Genomic DNA, 20,681 nt, shown 5'->3' with positions numbered 1-20,681 from the left:
AACATATGTATATATTCCTTTTCATATTCTTTTCCATTATAGGCTATTATAAGGTATTGAATAGAGTTTCCTGTGCTATACAGTAGGACCTTGTTTATTTTATATATAGTAGTTTGTATTTGCTAATCTCGAACTCCCAATTTATTCCTCCCCATCCCCATTCTGGTTTAATTTAAATGATGCGGTGCTGAATTCAGAGATTGGTAATCTCAACTATGGGCCTGTTACACCAGGGCTTTCGATCACTTTCCCGGGTCTAAGGCGCTTAAACTGCGAGGCTTCAGTCCTGCGCCTGCGCCTGCGCCAGAAAGTCAGGCGGCTGCCTACGTGGTCACAGCGCCCCCTCCCTTCCCCTGAAGGCGACGCCCATTGGGGAGGCGCCCTTTGAGGACGTCAGTGCTGCATCCAGAAAGGCAGCATTGTGAGGGGCGTGGCCTGGGGACGCGTTACCCGGGCGACCACCAGCTGGGCGGCCCAGACTTGATGTGGGCGTAGAGCCGGAAAGGCGTGTGTGAACAGCGGAAGCGAAGACGGCTTGCCGGACCCCATCCCCCGGTCCCCTGGGGGCTAACGGGTGGCCTTGGGTCGGTACCGCAGGAACTTCTGCAAGACTGCCGAAGCCTCCGCCGCTAAGGCGGCCTCCTGCAGCGTAACTGCCGACAGGAAGCCGTGCGACTCCGTGAGTAGCGGCCAGCCCACTGTCCTCTCCCTCCGGGCTCCCGGGCTGCGTCTCGGAGGGGAAGGAAGGCGGGCAGACGGAAGAGGAGGAGGTTTCAGCAGAGGACCCGGCGGGTCCTTGACACTCAGCTTCCGGCTCCCGCACCTGGCAGTAACTAGAGCCGCCTCTGGCCGGGACTAGCTTTGAACAGGACCCAGAGATGGGTTGGTGATCCCGGGGGAACTGGGAGGCCTTCTGGGTTGTCGGCAGGGCGGGTTCTTCCAAGCCTGAGTGTAGGATTCTTTGGTTTATTGGGGGGTATTAGCCCATTGAAGTTTACGTTGATTGGTCTAAACTAAAAGTAGTTCTAGGGAAAAAGACAGACTTTCTAATTGTATCTGATAGAGCTCGCAAAACAAACAAAAAATCCATTCCAGAGGTCGGAGCCTCTCATCTATTGGATCTCCCTCTTGGGGCCAGGTGCCTGTTATCCCAGAAAGTAATAATATATTTTATACTACAAATTTAAGTGAAAAGGTAAACTGTTGTAATAGTACGTAAGTGATTTTCTTGACCATTTTAAGCTTGCTATTAAACTTGAAACACTGTTATGATTTTGCTCTGAGTCAACTTCAGTTTCATGCACCAAGTGAAGTTAAATGAGTTGGTGTTCAGTGTCTGACCCTCACTTTAATGATAGAAAACCCCATGATAGGCTTCAGCCACCCAGTTCATCCTTATCTTCCGCCGAGGCTCAGCTTCTAAAGGTTGGGATCTTTTCTGCCTATCCACACATACCATGCTAATTCCTACTTCTGTCCCTTTGTCCATCTGGCTTCTGAAAAGTGTCATGCACTCTCCTCTCCTTCTCAACCTTCAAGCTGAGCCATCTTTCAAGAGCTATTGTATGAAATCTTTCCCAGGTGTCCCAACTTCCAATTGTCTCATCTTTCCTTTTACAATGCCCTTGGTCTGCAGTATAAGCAGTTTCTCTCAGCACTGGAAGTACTGTTAGTGGTTAAGGGTGCTGCACTCACATTCTTAGACATTTTAAGTCCTCTGCCTAACACTCCCCACCGTGTCCTTAGCTTTAGGTCAAGCCTGAAGGAGGTTCAGAACTTTCTGGTTGAGTGTGTGCTTTGATCACAATAGCAAAAGATTCTACAGGAATAATTATGACATCCTTACCCTTCCACTCTCTGGTGTCATAAGGGATGACTAGGGGCTCCTTGGTATTTTTGATACTTGTCTAATATATATGATTTTTAAAGTTTTATTGCTGAAAAACAATATGATTTCTATTTTCAAAACCAATGTTCTACTAAATATATGCCAACTCACAGAAATTGACTGAGTTACACTTCCACAAATTAGCTTTCCTAAAACATACTCAAAACTTATTTCACTACTAGTAATAACACTCCTTTTTAGTTTGTAACTGTAGCTCTCTCTGTTGGTTTCTTCCTCAGATATCTCCTGTTTGCCATATTTCAATTCTGTTCCTCTGTTATTCACTTGTTAGCTACTTCTTCTTTTTTAATATTTTTAACGTTTTTTATTGATTTATAATCATTTTACAATGTTGTGTCAAATTCCAGTGTTCAGCACAATTTTTCAGTCATACATGGACATATACACTCATTGTTAGCGACTTCTTATTTCCAGTTTTTTTCATACTTAATTATACTGATTTTCTCTATATTGTATTGATTCCCCCCAAATGCATTTAATCATGATCAGGTACTACATTCAACTCCCCTGAAGACTAACTTAGTGGAATCCCTCTTTGTCTTTTAGCAAGGTCTCCTCGAGGAAGTAAGACTTTATATTTACACACTTAGTTTTTTTTCTTTAACTGACTTTACCCTCATGACTACCTTGTAAGGTAATGCTATGATTGCTCCAAGGTCACAGGTAGATAGTGGCAGAATTCAGACCAGAACCATCGTTCCCTGATTCATGGGCCACACTACTTCACCTGACCTTGCTGCTTCCTTAACTGCAGACCATTTTAGCAGAAACAGGGAATTTAAAGTTCTTTCATATTGTTTTGAATGCAAGTGGGAGGGAAATTATAGTATTCTACAGTCTTGTTTTCAATGAGATTAAAATATAACAATGTACTGTATCTGTCTAGTTATGCATTAATCGAAACCTGACAACTGATCCTGTACTTCAACATTTTGATAATAAACTTATTCTCAAATAATTTATCTATAAATTGACTTCCTTATTAGTATACTATACTTGGGTAGCACCTCTTCACAAACTCCTTAAATTGGTTTTATTGTAAAGTTAATAGTAAATATCTTGTCAATTAACCTAGACATTTTGCTTTCAAGAAAAGATACCATGTGAAGTGAAAAGAACAATTTACATACTTTTAAAAGTCTCCCCTATGATCTCCCTCTGGCAGGTAGTGATGATATAATAGACAGATTCTTCAGTTTAGGGAAACCAATTATTTTGACTGACAATAGAAAGCTTACCCTGGCTTTAATGAATGGATTTGTTCTTTCTTGATAGGTCGGTATCCAAGGTTTGCTTAACACATGCCATCACCAACAAAAGTCAACATCTAAAAGAAGAGCAATAATCAACCTGCTAATTGCAGCATTGTTTCAATTGCCATCATTGTTAATTGTTTCCCTTCTAGGAAAGATATGGGCTTTCTGTCTAGTTTCACTGTAAATTAAAACATGGCCCAGAAGGATGTCTTTCTTTGCCATTTTAAGGAAGCATTGGTAGTCAGGGAGTCCAGCTTCCTGATATAGGTCTCTTGAGAGACACAAGAGGCTGGCATCAATCAAGCAGTCAGAAACTTACAAAAGAAACTTTTAAATGGAAAAACAAAGCTAGAACACATCAGGCCCCTTTGCTCATGTTTAATATCCTTGCAAGAACTCTTAGGGCCACACTCAGTGTCCAGGAATGGGACTGAGGGTGCGGCTGCCACTTCCAACCTAAAGGCAGCTCTGTTAGATTTACCCAAATCAGCCCATTGTCTTTATTTCCTCACCTCAGATTCTGCTTGCATGTTTTATTTCCAATGAACAGCCTTATCGTTTCAACAAACTGAGGTTTAAAGTGTGGCTGCATTCCTTTTACATATGTAATACTTTTGAATCTGTATGTTTGCAGCTTTATCAACGTTCTTAAAATTTTAACCTGACTTATCCTTATTGTCAACTCCTGGAACCTAGCTATAAAAGCCTGCATGATCCACATTTAAAAGCATACTACAGGCGAAAAGCTATCCTGAGGAGATTAAAGAAAGGTGGCCACATCACTAGCAATAATAAGATAGGTAGGTTGATGCCTGCTTCCTGTTAACCAGCAAAAACCTGTGGACTTGTTGGACACTTGCTTCTGTACTTCACTGGGAGCCTGTGTCAGCTTTTAATTGACCAATAAAGGATAGCCAACAGAAAATTCAATGAATTACTTAGTATTTAGGTAAAGAGAAATCAGGCAGCTGTTTCTAAACAAAATTGCTTATTCTCACTTGACCTTTTCTCTTTGATAAAAGCAAAATAAAAGCATTAAATGATTTGAATATGTAAAGACATACACATACACATTTATTTATGTATTTTCTCCCAGCTACATTATAGTGCCTTTCCTTTGGCTCTGAAAGTAATAATGGCACTGTATACCTGTCAAGGAATATTTCCTGTACCCTTTGAGAAGACTAAAGACAAAATGGAAACCTAGCAGAATACAGCTTGATAGAATAAATTCTTCTGAAAGTTAAACATCATTATTATACTGGCATTTTAATAACAAATTCATTGGGAATAGTAAATTCCTGATTATAATGTGAACCGTATTATTGAAGTAATATTATTAGATAGAAATTTCCTGGTGTTACAGCCACTGTAGCACAATATTGCCTTCTAAATTATTATCAGAATGTATTATCATTACCCTCGATCCCAAAATTGTTACTAAAATGGATGTTCTTATGACTCTTTTCTCTGGAAAGTTTCATGATTGTTACAACTTTCTATTTCTGTATTTGGTTTGGTTTTTTATTTTTATAGGTCAGTCATATGTACCTTAAAGGAATTGAATAAGTACAGGCAATATCTGACCAGTTTAAAATTAGACTTTGAAAGAAACTGTATAAGAGAACAAGTAAGTTAAATAAATTTCTTTTATTTGAGGCCTGTAGGAAAGTTTTTATGTAGGGTCTGGAAGAAAGATTTTGTCCTCTACCAAATATTTTCTTATAATATTCTGCCCTAGAAGTATTATGGTAACAAATCGAAAAATATCTCTAGGGATCTATGAGATAAAAATGAGACTTTTGCCTTTCACTCACAGAGAGAAATTTTCCTTGTCTGGAGTGGAGCCACACTAGGCTTAAATGCAGGTTAATAGAATTAACCATTTGTAAACTACAGAAAGTTTACCAAGCCCTAAATATAAGAAGATATATCAAAGGACAGGGTTATTTCTGGCCAATATAAAAACTTTATTTTTTTTCTCTCAGAAAATGACTGAGAAACAAGTAAACAAATTGTGTGATACCAAGAGAGCCTATGACAATACACAGTTCCAAGATTGGCTGTTACAGGAAAATACACAATCAACTCCAGACCAAGAGCTGTTAATAAAGCAGAGGTATGACCGAAGTTAATGCATATTTTTGCAGACATATTATGGATCCCAGAAAGTTGTAAAAGTACTAGAAATAATTAAAAGCAGGAAGAAAAAAGTATTAGACATTATTTAACCCCCTGTAGTCTTCAATATGGAGAGAAAGGAAAGTAGACTGAGAGGTAACAGGGATTGGGAACCTTGGTACCATGGCTAGGGAGGAGAGTTTCTACCTGAGAAACTGGAATCACTAGGAGCCAAGAGGTAAGACACACTGAAGAAGAATTCCAAGTTACAAATCCCTGAGCTTGGGAAACCCATGTCCATAGTCTTTAGAGGGAAAGAAGGTGTCTTTAGCACATTTCAAACTTGAGTTTAAGGAAATTACTGCAAGGTCAAAGAGAGAGAGTTGCTATAATGTCATCTGACGCTAATATAAACAGGTGTTATTCCCCAAGCAACTGTGTGTGTTCATTCAGCTCTTACCCACACACATTTCAATGTTACCATTCAGAGGCCAAGCCAATACCTCAGGAAGCAAAGAGATGAATTATAGTTCCTTCTCTTCCTCCTTTATCAAGGGTGAGGTCCAGTTCCCCGTCACCTGGGTCTTACATTCCATGGAATCATGCCATGATATGCCATGATTTAGCGGTCTGCAGACCTGTCTATACATGAGAGGTTGTTCAAGGACTTGGGAATTACAGAGAGGCCAGTACCCACTTATTTTTAAAGGAAATTCAAATCTGCTTATTTTTTGAAGTCAGTCCTTAAGTTGATTTCAGCTGTCTTTGGAAACTCATGTTCCTAAAACTCCTGATTTATGAATAATTCCTGTGTAAAATGCTTTTAATCACTCTGCTCTACATTTTGCTGTTGTCCCAGCCACAATAACAGAGAATCTAATAAAATGAGTATAGCATGGTGAGTTGGTGGACCAGGCTTGCTTAGAGGTCCCTGACAACCTTTCCTGTAGTTCAGGGAATAAAAAGCAACCCAGAAGGTGGTTTGGGAATATCAGAATAGGTAGTACCATCATATGGGAAACACCCAATTTATCTTCCCTTATATTTGCGCTTTTACATAGATATTTAGATATGATTCGTAGGGAATTAAACAAGGCTGAGCACACGGCTGAAAAGCAGAGCATACACCCGATGAAGAAAGAAGAAAAAAGACATCAGGATAACATTAGAAGAAAACTTAGTCTCCGTAGACAAATTGAACAGGTGAGAAACACTAAATTTTAAATATTGATAGGGAAATTGTATATGGTTGTTTTACTTATAAACATTTTTAGCAGTCTCATCATATTAACTGACATTATTTCAGGTCTGAAAAATAAACAAACAAGCTTTTGCTTAATATAGTGAGACTGATACCACAAATTATATATCTATCACAGTACAGTCACATCTCATCTGCTCTTTAAGTTTTAGAATTTAACTCTAATGAAAGAATCGTGTCTGTATTCCCACTCCTCAAAATTCAGACAAGGCTATTTGTTTAGGTTCTCTGTCAAAATACACTTAAGGGTATCAGATTACAATAACTGCCCCCCCACCAACTCCATAAGAGAGAACCCTCTTGCCAGCATCTTTTTAGAGCTATCTTTGGAGCCAGGCTTATTGTTATTGTAAACTCAACTTGAATTGAGTTTCCAATAACAAAATAACTTCCTTTTGCCATTCCAGTACATCCACCAATATATTCCCAATAAAAAGCAGTGAGATAAGCCCATTCTAAAACCAATGAAAGATTTTCATTATGGTTGTCCACATTTCTCTAAGGCCCTTGGTTTGACCTAATTTGCTTATTGACCAAAAACAAAGATTATGAAAGAGAACCCCTGCTGACTACCATAATATTGTGCTCCTTAGGAATGGAAAATGAAAGAAATGTTACTTCTGGCAAAGATTGGAGAAGAAGTAAAAAGAGAAGCAAGAGTTGAGGAACAACGTCAAAAAGTCAGAGAAGCAGCCCACCAGAAGGTAGAGTGAGCTTTGACCAATAACTTGGGCTATTTTGAGGAAAGGCTTTTGCCAGGTTTGATATTTGAAAGTGTGATTTTTCAGAAGTGTCCTAAACTCACAAAGATAGCTATTGATGGAGAGATGTAGTCTGGTCTGAACCTAAACTTCAAAGGCTGCTCTGAAATGGGACCAGTCTCCAGAAAGTGGGCTATGAATTAAATTGGATCCAGTTATTAAAATATATTCTTCATGCTAGACAACAAAAGGGAACTTACCCTTATTACCTTCCTAGCTTTGTACTCATTATGACTTTAGAAATCTCAAGACAGGAATGAGGGCTCCCTTCAGATATACCGTCATCTTTGAAATGTCTGTTTTGCATTTCCAATGGCAAGTTGATATTTAATTTTTAAATATGTTAAATATATTTTTAACGTTTTTAGAAACAAACACTTCTAGAGAAAAAAATCGCTTATCATTTACGAAAAATGCAAAGGAATGACCTTCAGAGAGAAGGATCAGAGGGAAGTATGTTTGAAGACAAAGATGAAGATGAAACAAAAGGTGAGTGACAATAAAAGACAAAGTAGCTAAGTAGAAGATGCATTACTGTATGTCAAATATTGGTGGCTTTGTAAACCCCTTATGTGCTTACACAGTGAGTTCATGAGGCCTTTGCAAAGGGAAATTCTAGAAGCTCACCTGTGCCAGGGACTGTGTAAGGCACTTTCCGGTGACAGCTCAAGTTGTACAGAATGTAGGCACACATACATATACTCAATATTATTATATTATAGACATGATAACAAATTAAACACCACTATAAAGTGACTCAGTAGACAGGAGCCTTTTCTAGAAGTTTAAAAAGGATCCAGTAAGAGGACACAGTACAAAAAAAAATAAGAAAGAGACAGAGCTATATACAGAGAGGAAAGGAGCCAGTAAGATAGAGGATGCAGTAAGATTACAATAATAATAATAATAACAATAATAATAATAATTAGACTGAAACAAAGAGGGAGACAATGAAAGAAAATATAGAAAAAAATAGAAGAAAAATTTTAACTGAGGTTCAGTAAGAAAATTTTACAGAACAAAGGAAGCTACTAAGAGGAAGAAAGTTTTTTTAACATAGATAAGAGAGATTTTAAATTATACTAAGCAAGAGACAGAACTAAAAAGAAAGAACAAAAAGATTTGAAAGAAAGAGGCAGTAAGAAAAGATGATACAGAAGGAATGAAATGGAGGAGGAGAATGAATGAGAGAAAAAATATTGAGCAGAAGAAGGTAGTAAGAAAACACACACAGACACCCACAGGATGAAGGAGGGGAAGGAAGACAAAGGCAAAGAAACAAGAGACAGAAAGAGACAAGGAGTAGGAGGAAGAAAGGCAAAGAGACAAAGAAAAGAGAGAGAGTGAAAGAAAGGGAGCGAGAAAAAGACATACAAAAATACAGGAACAGAGAGGCGGGAGGGAGAAAGAGAAGAAAGAAGTTTAAAAAGGATGAGTCAGTAGGAAAAAGTAAAATAAAGAAAAAGAAAGAATGTGAAAGTGAGAGAAGAATTTGAAAAAGAGGTGCCAGTAAGAAGATCAGATACAATTTGGAGGAGGAGGGCAGTGGCAGAGAGAGAGGGAAAAAAATGAGAATTTAGTGAAGTAAGACACTTAAATAAAGAGAGAGACTTTGAAAAGGAGAAGCCAGTAACAGAAAGCAGTACAATAGAGACTGAATGAAAAAGCAGTACAATGAAGATAAAAGGAAGATAGGACACAGTAGGAGGGGAGAATAGGTAAAAAAAAGAAAATATTAAAAAGGAGGCAGTGAAAGAAAATATGGAAATAAAACAAAAAAGAAAGAAAAAGAGAAAAAGCAAAGAGTGAAATGAAAAGTGGAGAAATAGAGACCGAGCAAAAGGGAGAGGAAAAAAAGAATAGTACTATAAGGAAAGAGAGATCTAAAAGGTTACAAAGGACAGGACTGTTAAATGAGAGAGAGAAGAGAGAAGGGAGGAAGAAAATGTGAACATACTTCAAAAAGAAGAGCCAATAGCCAGTAAGAAAGGCAGTACAGGAAAATACAGAAAGAAACCATGGAAGAAAGAAAGGAGGGACAGTGAAAGAGAGATAGAAAGAACAAAGAGAATACAGATAAATAAGATGAGGTTACAAGACAGGAGCCAGTAAAAAGGCAGGACAAAAAAGATAGAAGGAGAGGAGAGTTAGAAGGAGAAGGGAAAAAGACAGTTTGGAAAGAGAAGCCTGTGAAAAGAGAATAAAATAGGGCGGAAGGATGGGAGGAAGGCTGGCTTGCAGGCAGGAAAAGAGAGGGAAAGAAAAGGCAAAAGGGAATAGAGAAGGAAAGGCAGGAAGGAAAAAAGTTTTTTAAAAGGATGAGTCAGTATGGAAAAGTAAGATAGAAAAAGAGGGAATATGATTGTGTGAGAGAGACTTGTAAAGGAGTCAGTAAAAAAACATGTAAAATAAGAGCGAGAGAAAGCCAACTTTAAAAAGGATAAGCTAGGAAAAAACAAAAGTACAAAACAAGATGGCAGATGAGAGAAAGAGAGAAAGAAGGAAGAAAAGTTTAAGAAGAGGAGCCCATAAAAAGTGAGTAAAGAGAGGGGAGAGTAGGGGCAGGGGGGAAAGAACAGTGGGGGGATGGAGAAGCACCTGAGGAAGAGAGACTGGGGAGGGGGAACGGGGCAAGGAAGGAAGGAAGACGAAACAGAAAGGAACAGGATGAAAGTGAGTGAAAGATGAAGAGAATAAAACCCGAAAAAGAAAAAAAAAGGGAAGTTTTAAAAGGTTGTGGCAGTAGGAAAAAAGAAGAGAAAAAAGAAAAGGGAATGTGATTGTGGAAGAGAGCAGCTTGAAAAGCAGCCCCCAACTGGGGACATGGGGGCAGTTTTAAAAGACTTGAGGGAGAAAGAGACTGTAAAATAAACATCATGGGTGATAGATAGACAGACAGACAGATGAAAGTTTGAGGCAGATCCCATAAAAAGTGAGTTTTTTTAAAAAGCAGGAGGAAAGCAATAAAATATAAATTAAAAAATTTTTAAAGCAGAAGGGAGGGAGGAAGGAGGGAGGAAGGAAGTGAGGAACAGGCTAGAGAGATGAAGGAGGGAAGGAAAGCAAAGAGATCAAACAAAGTGAAAGAGCAAGTAAAACACTTGGACATATGGAATAAAACAAACAGGGGACAAGACAAAACAGTGCAAAAGAGTAAAAGGGGAGAGAGAATTGAAAATGAGGAGCAAGTAAGAAAATCAAGTATGATATGGGTGGGGGAAGTTTTGAAAAGTCACTAAAAAAGAGTTAGAAGAAAGATGGAGATGATTGATACCTAGATAGGTATGTAGATGAGACTCCATAGAGGAAAAGCCTACAAAAAAAGCTAGGACAAAAAAGATAGAAAGTTAGAAAAGAGAGGTGAAAGATGGAAGAAAAAAGTTTATAAAGTAAAATCAAATATAGTGGGGGAGAGGGTAAAAAAGTCAGTCAGTTTAAAAATACAGTGAAATAAAGATAGGTGATAGATAGATAGATAGATAGATAGATAGATAGATAGATAGATAGATATGAACTAAAAATGACAAGACAAAAAGAAAGGGGGGGAAAAAGAGGAAAGACAAATTTTTAAAAATGGAGCCAGTAAGCAAATCAAATCAAATTTTGTGTGCTATTGAGGTCCATTTACAATGGAAAAGCCAATAAAAGAATACAGTAACATGAGGACAAATGATTTGATAGCTAGATAATAGGACTGTAAAAAAAAAGCCAGTAAAAAAGATAATACAAAAAAAGAGTTACAAAGAGAAGGAAAGAAAGGAGTTTAAAAACTGGAGGCAGTAAGATGAGAGTAGGAGTAGGAAGGGGGAGTGAGGGGGTTGGGAGAGAGGGAGGAGGACCCTTAGAGGGAGAAATATAAGAAGGAAAAACGTAATGAAGGACAAAGGAAAGAAGAGAAAGGCCGGAGGGAAGGTGGGAAGAATGGGAGAGAGGAAGGAAAGAGAGAGGAGAAGGAAGGAGGGAGGAAAAATGCACGCAGGCCTGCAGGCAAAGAAGACAGAAAAGCCAGAAAGAGTGAGAGAAAGTCACCAGGAGTCCTAGAGAAAGGGAGGGGGTGGGGAGGAAAGGGAGGAAGGAATGCTAGAAAGAAAGGCTAAAAGTGTAAAAGGGATGAGTAGGAAAAAAATAAAAAGAGAATGTGAAAGTGAGAAAAAAGTTTAAAAAGGAGGCGCGCACTACAAAATGAAGTCGAATTGTGAACATATTGCAGAGATAGACATTTAAAAAGCAAAATTCAGTAAAAAAAAATACAGTAAAATAAGGATGACAGATAGATGATGAAGATACGCAGAGATAGACAGAATGGGCTTTAAAAAGAAGCCAACAGTAAAGACAGCACAAAAAAAGACAGAGTCAAAAAGAGAGGAGAAATGAAAAGTTTAAGAGGAGCCAGTAAAAAGAGTAGAAGAAGAATGGAAGGCAGGCAGGAAGGAGAGAGAAGAGGAAGGATAGGGGGTAGTCAGGAAAAGGAAAAAAAGAAAGACAGTGAAGGAAACATAGTGAAAGAGACGTACAGAAAGGAAGGAAGAGGAGATATAAAAAAGTGAGTGAGAGGAAAGAAAAAGTACAAGTTGGTATAAGAAGGAAAAGAAAAGAGATTAAAGGTGAGCATGAGAATGTTTGGAAAAAGAGGAGCCAGTAAGAAAATCAAGTACAACTGTCTGGAAGTGAAAGAGATTTAAAGATTAGAAGTAATAATCATTTTTTTAAAAAACTAAAATGTTGATAGACCAATAGATGATTTATAGTTAGGTAAACAGATGGACAGAACCGACTATGAAAGGAAGTACCAGTAAAAGGGTAAAAAGAAAAAAAGAAGTGCAAGAAAAAGAACAAAAAATTAAAAGCAGGAGCCAGGAAGAAAAGGGAGGAAGAAAAAGAAGTTGGGACAAAGGGAGGGAGGGAAAAATGGAAGGAAACCAGACAGGCAACTTCGAATTTAAAAAAACAGTCAGTTAAATTATTAGTGACATAAGATGAATGGATGAATTGACGGCTAGATAGAAATGTAGACAGGTAGTAAAGTATATAAAATATGAATAGATAGAACCGTAGATAGGTGATTGATAGATGGATGGACCGATTAATCGATCGATAGATAGAACTTTTTTAAAAAAGAGAACCCAGTAAAAAAGTAAGTAAGTACATGAAAGAGAGGAGAAGAGTTAGAAAGGAAAAGGAAAAGTGAAAGTATGTAGAGAGTAAAAGAAAGGGGGAAGATGGACAGGACAGGACAGGGTAGGGCAGGCTAGGGTAGGACAGGAAGAGAGGAAGGCAGGCAGGCTGCATACAGACAGGCACAGAGGAGAAAGAGAAATACAGAAAGGGAATGAGAAGAAGAAATGGAATAAGGGAAGGAAAGAATGAAGGAAGGAGGAAATATGAAAGAAAAAGCAGGTGCGTCAAAATGGAATAATTTACAAGAATATGTAAAACAGAGAAAAATAGGAGAATGAGAGAAAGAAAAGAAAAGGGAAAAGGAAAGTCAGAGACATAAGAAAAGGAGAATGTTTCACAAGCAGAAGAGTTTAAAAAGGAGGAGCCAATAGTAAATTTGAGAGAGATTAAAAAGGGGGGGAATGAGTAAGAAAAGACTACAGAGATGATAGTGTTAGAGAAGAAGGTAAGAAAGAGAAGAATGAAGATGTTTAATAAGGAAGAGGCAGTAATAAATGCCACTACAAAAAATAATAAAAAGAGAAGGTGAATTAAGTTCTAAAAGGAGTAGCAAATAAAATATAGTTCAAAAAAAGAACAAAATAGTGAAAGTGGAAGTAAAAGAGAGAGTAGAAAAGGATGAAGGAGGAAGAAAGGAAGGAAAAAGGGGAGGGATGGAAGAAGGTAGGAAAGAATTTTAAAGTGAAGAATTTTTAAAGGGACGAGGCTAGGGAAAAATGGCAAAATGAAAAAGTAGAGACAACATGACAGAGACACAGGAGTTTAAAAGGAGGAGCTACTGTGAAAATTAAGGACAGTTGCACAGAGCAGGAGAAAGGGGAATCTAAAAAGAAGTCAGTTAATAACTAGAGTCAAAGATACGTAGATTGATGACAGCTACGCAATTAAATAGGTAAGTAGGTGGGCAGATGTAGGTAGATAAGTAGGTAGATAGATAGATAGTCAGACACACATACATAGATAGAACTGATCTGAAAAAGGAAAAACCGGTAAAAAGTCAGTACACAAAAGGAAAGAGAAGAAATGAAAAACTTTTTAAATGGATCAGTAAATAGTAAAAAGAAAGAAAAGAGAGGAGTCAAAAGGGTGGGGAAGGGAAGGGGCCAGAAGAGGAGGAGAGAGGGAGAGAAAAAGAAATGGTGAAAAAGAAGTTTTAAAGGGAGTACAGAAAAGACTTTTTTAAAAGATAAGGAAGAGAATGTATACAAGCAAAAGTTTAAAAAGGACCAGCCAGTAAGAACAGACAGTGTGGGAGGGAGGAAGGAATGAATAGTTTATGAAGGAGGAGTCACGAAGAAGAGCTCAGAATTCAGTTCAGTGAGAAGATGAGACTGTAATCTGCCTCTGGGAGAGTACATCACTTTAGCAGTCAGATTGCTCTCTCCATCTTCAACCGTTACCTTCTACTTCCAGTAGCAAGAAAGTTTCAGGTAGGCATCTTATATTAAACAGTGGCCACGTCAAATGCTTTTTGAAAAAGAATTTATGTTCACTGTATCATGGAGGTGATGGGAGAATGAAGATGTCTATTTCACATATGAAATTGACTTACCCACTGTAACAAGGCCATCTACTACACACGGACACCAAGGGATACACATAACTGATGAGAACACAGTTTGCACACATGTAGTTTGGAATCCTTTTGTCTATTTCTAGATAATTAGAGACCGGAACTGTAGTTACATTCTTCACAGATGAGATCTGTATATATGGTTACCTCGTCCAGGCTCTGAGACACAACCAAGAATCATCACAGCCACTGTGGTCTGCAGGGTCTCCAGCACCGTCATTATGCTAGTCTGCATCCCCATACAAAGGAAAAGCCATGTTCTCCTTGGGCAGGATGGAGGATAGAGTTTTTCACTTCTGCCAGAAGACAACTCTGCCCCCTCAAGTATAGCTTTAACTAAACAAGATATTATAAGTGATTGTCCTGCCTCTCCAACACATCTAACCTAGGATTTCTCAGCCTTGCCACTACTGGCATTTTGGGCTGGATAATTTTTTGTTATGGGGACTGTCCTGTGCATTGTAGTATGTTTAGCATCATCCATAGCCTCTACCCACTAGAGGAGGAGTAAATCCCCTCCCCAATTTGTAACAACCAAAAATGTCTCCAGACATTTCTAAATGTCCCCTGGGGTACAAAGTTGTCTCCCAGTGAGACCCACTACCTCCTCTCCAACTCTACTCCACAACCCCATATACAGATCAGGACATGGCTCTCTTCCTATTGAGTATGAAAGTATAAATAGAATCTATCTTGAATAACTTTGTCATCTCCACTATTAAAAATAAATGTTTTACTGTGTTTTTTTAAGCTCCTTATCCAAAGGTCAAGGAACCGAGTGCCACTGCCAGTCACCAGAAGTTACACCAAGGACAAAAACGTAATTGAAATGTTATGATTAGAAATACTAAAATAGTAATTTGTGTAAAGACTGGATTTGGAACTGATCTCTTCTGCTTATAATGCAGATAAATCCTCTATCCTGTTATAAGTGATGGATTTTCAGTAATGCTTACCAACAATGCTACAGCCTCTCTTGACTTAGGGAGTCAGATTAGACTCCCTAATTACTTATGGGTGTTACTGAGCCGGACAGCCCACGTTTCGTAGCTGACAACTCTGCAAGCCCAGCGCAGAGCCCTGTCCTCTCCACAGCCCCTGCTCCTGATCTCATTTCTGTACTTTTCCATTCCCTACAAGATCCCGAGACATTTTTTTTAGCCTGTGCTTCTCTGGCTGCTGCCACCACTGTTGCCACACCTTGCTCAGCACTTCTGCCTCCTAGGGAAGATGTTACCTGCATCTCATTTGTTTCACCTGGAGAACCATCCTTGCAAATTGCTCACTGGAGGTGCTACTGATGTTTCTGAAGCCTAGGGCCCTAGGGCCCTAGTGAGGTCCTTGACCCTGACCAATGCTCTCTCTCAAAACCCGGCCCTCCCTTAGGCTTTGAACTTTTCAGGCCTAAAGTGACTTTTGTCACTTCACTGGCAACAGAAATATTTTACTGTGTCCCATATTGTTCTGCAGCAGTGGAGTGCACCATCAGTGTCGCCCACTCTTATTTCCCTGTTCCTTTTAGAACAGCCCAACTGAGTGGTATCCGCTGCCACTTTAACATTTCAGCCTACTTCTTGAGTGGGCTTCTTTAACATGTTTTTAACACATCTAGCACTATGTGCTGGATCTAAGTGCCTGCCTTCCTTTGGCTTTCTGGCTCGGTCATTGATTTTTCTAACATACTGCTCCAGATCCTGCCTTTGCAGGGCCCCCAAAATGGCTCAGACTTTCAGGGGGCCTCCCCATCATTCTGTTTTTCCAAAGATGGTGCCTAGACATCTGGGGCAAGAGGTGTGGCTTATGCTCTGACTCCTCTAAATGTCAGCAGTGTGGGCATCACCTTGGAGCTTATTAGAAATGCAGATTCTCAGGCCCCACTCCAGGCCTACTGAATCCAAATCTGCATTTTCACAAGATCCCCCAGTGTATTATATGCATGTTAAAGTTTGGGGAACGCTGGCTTCCATGACCTCATGGAGGTGGAATAAAGTCAGGGTGCTTGGATGAAATGTCCTCTACCACCTCTGGTCTCCAGAGAGATGCCCTTGTCTCCACTGAGATAGTGCTTGGCCTGTTGGCATTCACAGTTGGAGTTGGCCATCTGTGCAGTGACACATGGTCTGGTCTCACTTGGCTTAGTAGAAGCCTCTGGACTTCCCATTCCACCTCAGTTCAGTTCTGTCTGCTCCATAACACTCCTGGTGGAGCCCCCTCACCTCCACCAGTCACTCGCCTTGGCAAACTCCCCAGCTAGACTCTTAGCCTTTTCTGGGCCATGTATATACCACATGGGAACCAAGAGAGGCTTAAGAAAGCAAAACCTCAAGGGGAAATAGAGGTTGGTAAAAGGGTACGTATTTTCAGTTATAAGATGAATAATGTCTGAGGAGCTGATGTATAATATGGTAACTCTAGTTGATAACACTGTAGTGTATAATTGGAAGTTTGCAAAGAAAGTAGAACTTAAATGTTTTCAACAACAACAAAAGATAAATATGTGAGTTGATGGATGTGTCAATTAACTGAATGGGGGGAATCCTTTCACAGTATACATCTATATCAAATCACCACAATGTATGCTTTAGCTGTCTTACAATTTTATGTGTCAATGTCATATACCAGTAAAGCAGATTTTAAAAAAGAAAGCAAAACCTCGGGGGAAAAAAAACCTCAGAGAGCGCCTTGCTCTGCCTGACCACACTATACTGCAAAGTTTCTGGGCCATGCCCCAGGTGAGAAGGAAGAGGAGGCCAGGGTGGGGGCTAGCTAAAGAAACCTAGAGTCCTAAATGAAGAGCAGAGCAATAGTTCTTTTTTTTCCATGTTAACCTCACTTACCTGAAGCAACCAAGGCCCAAAGTTAGGAAAATGTGAAGCACCATCTGGTTTCTCTGCTCTCCAGCCTCTCCCACCACCTTTCCATTTTCCCACCATCTCTGAGGTGCTGAAGGAGTGGACTTTTCCCCCTAACTTTCCTTAAGGCCTTTCCTTCTTCTTCCTGACCCCAGATAACTCTTATTCATGGGGTAAGAGTATCTCCAGTGCACTAAAGGAGAATTTTCTGAACCAACTATTCCAGGCTGTTGCTACACAAAAAGGAATATAAAGTTTAGGAAAATTCTTGATAGAACTGCAAGGCTTGCAAGACATACTGTCTTGGCCATGCCATCGTATTTTGGGATGCCAGGTGCTGAATATTACCTGGATATTTGTCATGGCATTCCTCCTGTTAAAAATTCTAACCTCCCTGGAGGGACGACGGTATAGTTCTGTGGTAGAGTGCATGCCTAGCATGCATGAGGTCCTGGGTTCAAGTCCTAGTACCTCAGTTTAAAAAAATAATAAATCAATCAATCTAATTACCTACCCCCATTAAAAAAAATTAAAAATTCTAACCTCCCTTCTTCTAGCTCCACCCGCAGGCAGAAAGACTAGAGTAGAGATCTTGTACTTAGAAAGTCAAAAATGAAAAAAAAATAAAATTTTTAAACAATAGCCCTATTGCATAATGCTTGTCTCATATCTGTCAAGGCCCATAAGTAAGTGCAATGAAAGATGGTCTCAGGTCCTACATATCAAAGGCATGATCACTGTAAAAAATGTAAAATATAGGAAAACATGTAATATATGTAATGTGACAACCTAATAAACATGGGCAAAAGGCATGAACAACCACTTCACTGTAGACATACAGATGGCAAATAAGCACAAGAAAAGCTGTTTAACATTATTAGTCATTAGGGAAATACAAACCAAAGTAAAATACAAACCAAAGAATTTAAGTAACTGACCATACTAAGTATTTGCAAGGATGTGATGCAACTAGAACTCTGACATTGCTGGTGGGAATGTAAAATGGTACAACCACTGTGGAAGGCACCTTGGCAGCTTAAGTTAAACTTACATCTACCATAAAGGATTTCAGTCATTCCACCCCTAGGTATGTGCCCACAAGAAATGAAAATAGATGTCCACATTGAGACGTGTAAATCAGTGCCCATAGAAACATTATTCATAATAGTTAAAAAAAACTGGAGACAACCCAAATGCCCTTCAGCAGGCAAATGGATAAACTGTAGTGCATCCATGAGATATTAGTCAGCAATAAAAAGGAGTAAACTATTAATACAGGCAACAATATTGATGAATCTCAAAACAATTATGCTGAATGAAGGAAGCCAGACAACCACATGCCTCCCTCCAAAAAAAGAGTAGGACATCCTCTTTGATTCCTTCTATAGCGAACTCGAGATAATGCAAACTAATTTATAGTGAAGCAGATCAGTGATTGCCTGGGAGACAGGAGTAGAGAGAGGAACTATAAGGGGGCACAAGGAAACTTTTGAGGGTGATGTAAATGTTTATCTTGATTGTGGTGATGGTTTCATAGGTTTATACATATGTCAAAACTGAACAAATGCTACATTTTAAATATACGTACTTTATTGTACTTCAGTTATAACTCAATAAAGTCAAATTCAATAAAATCAAAAATAATATGATTTCTCTTTCATTTGCTTTTAGGACCATCTCACCATTTGTTTAGTTCTGTAAAGATTTCTGACAAAGCATCATTAACTTCATTACCTTCTCAGCATAATGTACGGAGGAACACAACAGAACAAAAGGTAGAAAATCGTATGTCCCAGGTGCTTCGTGATGATCATTCATTTATCTGGTTAACTTTTCTTTCTATAGGAGAGCCCTTTCACAGGCATGGTACTGACTGGTTAGAAATAATGACACAACACTGTAAAATGATTATAAATCAATAAAAATGTTAAAAAAAAAGAAAAAAAATTTTAAAAAAAGAAATAATGGGGTTCTACATAGGTCTGGACCCTCTCCCTGGTAGAGAAGGTTCTGTGTCAGCTTCATGCTAAATGTGCCATGTAGTTGAGCAGAAACTAACAAATAATTTGATGATGATGATGATAGCTGACATTTATTGAGAACTGCTGTGGGCCAGGTCCTGTGCTAAACTGGAAGGAAGGGAAAAGGGGGAAAGTAGGTGACATACAAAGATGGAAAAGACATCATCACTGCTCTTGAGGACTCACCATTCAGGGATCAGACACACATAAACAAAAGTCTTTACAGTCAAATGAGAAGAAAGTTTTGATTTGTTCACAATGTGGAAGTACAGAAGATTTAGAAAATAGTCCTACCTGGAGAAATCTAAAAAAGCTTTATAAAAAGAGGGCTTAATTGAAGTAGGTCTTAAAACGTGAGTGGGAAGTTTCCAGATGATGAGCATATAGTGAGGGAGTGTTGCAGACAGACTTAAAGTGATAAGTGAAAGCATGAATGTTCAAGCCAGCAAAGCCAGGGCAGTGCAGGAGAGGAGAATGAAAAAGGTAGGTTGAAGTCAGAGCTTGGTATACCTTGCTGAAGTATGAATTTATTCTCTCAGTAGTAGGGAACCATAGCAAGTTTTTGAGTAGCAATGTGTAATCAGAATGATTTGGGTTTCAGAAGATATCTGGCTGCAGTGTGTGAGATAAATACATAGAAGAGACTAAAGACAAGATAGTGTTGAGTCTACTGGGACAGTCAGATAAAAATGATAAAGCCCCAAACAAAGGCAGTGACAATGAGGGTGAACCAGAGGCCCAGATTTAAGATATTTCAGAGTCAGGATTATGTGACTCAATAGATGCCTGGATCCACTATGTCAGGATTTAGTGACTCAATAGATGCCTGGATCCAGAGAAAGGGAGATGATGAGGAGGATGAAGAAGGAGGAGGAGGAGGAGGAAAAGGAGAAGATTGAATTTTTGTATATAGGTTTTCTTGAAGTGGGCTGTCTTTTCTCTGTGCTCCCATGGTGCTCAGGCTTACCTCCTATCTCAGAACTCATTGTACTCCATCATATTTGTCTGTTCTACAGGATGATAAACTTCTTGAGGTCAGGAATTACATATCTTATGTCAGTTCCATGCAGTATACTCAATAAGCATTGTATCAGATTAGACTGGCCTTATCTGAAATAAATGGAACAACTCTAAGCTTTCTAGAATGGAGCACTGGATAGATTGTTTTGCTTTTAACCAAAATATGAGAGACAGAGTAGCAAGTTTGGAAAAATGGGAGTACCTAGGTACATGATAAGTGTCATTTTAAACTAGTTAAGTTTAGGTACCTGGAAAAGGTACCCAGTAAGAGGTTGATAATATGTGTTAGCATTGAGACCAGAGTTTAGGAGAGAGGTAGAGGGTGGGGGGAAGGGGGAGATACTGTATTAATTTCATTGCTCTAGGGTCAGCAAAAGCTTCTTTTAGAAGGCTAATTAGTGATTAATGTTTTTTTCTTTAACGTTAAACCATACAGAAAGATAGAAGAATGATTAGAACATCATATTCTTTAAATGACAAAGGTAAGAAAATGAACAGTGTTTATAATATCTTTCAGTTAAATAATTAGTTTTGTCATATAGTTTTCAAAGTTATACTTTTTCCCTGATTATAAAAGTCTATGATTATTTTGATAAAGGAAGATATAAAAAGTATTCATGATTGTAAATATTAGTATCCCACATTTTTGAGTGATTCCTGGGTGAATAGGCCCTTTGGAATTTGCAAAGAAATTGTGGAGAAGTTAGAGTCTCTGCTGTGGCTTCCTAT

The 20,681-nt window shown here is 38.8% G+C and overlaps 1 protein-coding gene across 1 annotated transcript in view; it reads left to right on the top strand.

The window, feature by feature from the left end:
• Nucleotides 1–502: 502 nt before the first annotated feature.
• Nucleotides 503–20,681, top strand: part of LOC102534001 (fibrous sheath-interacting protein 2-like) — a 66,576-nt gene continuing 46,397 nt past the window's right edge. Inside the window, exons 1-8 of the mRNA XM_072956352.1 lie at nt 503–679; nt 5,154–5,284; nt 6,348–6,489; nt 7,141–7,251; nt 7,677–7,797; nt 14,811–14,879; nt 18,583–18,686; nt 20,389–20,434. Coding sequence (XP_072812453.1) covers nt 5,157–5,284; nt 6,348–6,489; nt 7,141–7,251; nt 7,677–7,797; nt 14,811–14,879; nt 18,583–18,686; nt 20,389–20,434 — 721 coding nt within the window. The 5' untranslated portion in view covers nt 503–679; nt 5,154–5,156. The remainder of the gene's footprint in view (nt 680–5,153; nt 5,285–6,347; nt 6,490–7,140; nt 7,252–7,676; nt 7,798–14,810; nt 14,880–18,582; nt 18,687–20,388; nt 20,435–20,681) is intronic.

The sequence above is a fragment of the Vicugna pacos genome, chromosome X (genome assembly GCF_048564905.1).
Source record: "Vicugna pacos chromosome X, VicPac4, whole genome shotgun sequence".
In the NCBI taxonomy this organism is placed as follows: Eukaryota; Metazoa; Chordata; class Mammalia; order Artiodactyla; family Camelidae; genus Vicugna; species Vicugna pacos.
Note: the sequence above shows the minus strand (reverse complement) of the source record. Positions and strands in the feature narration are given on the sequence as shown.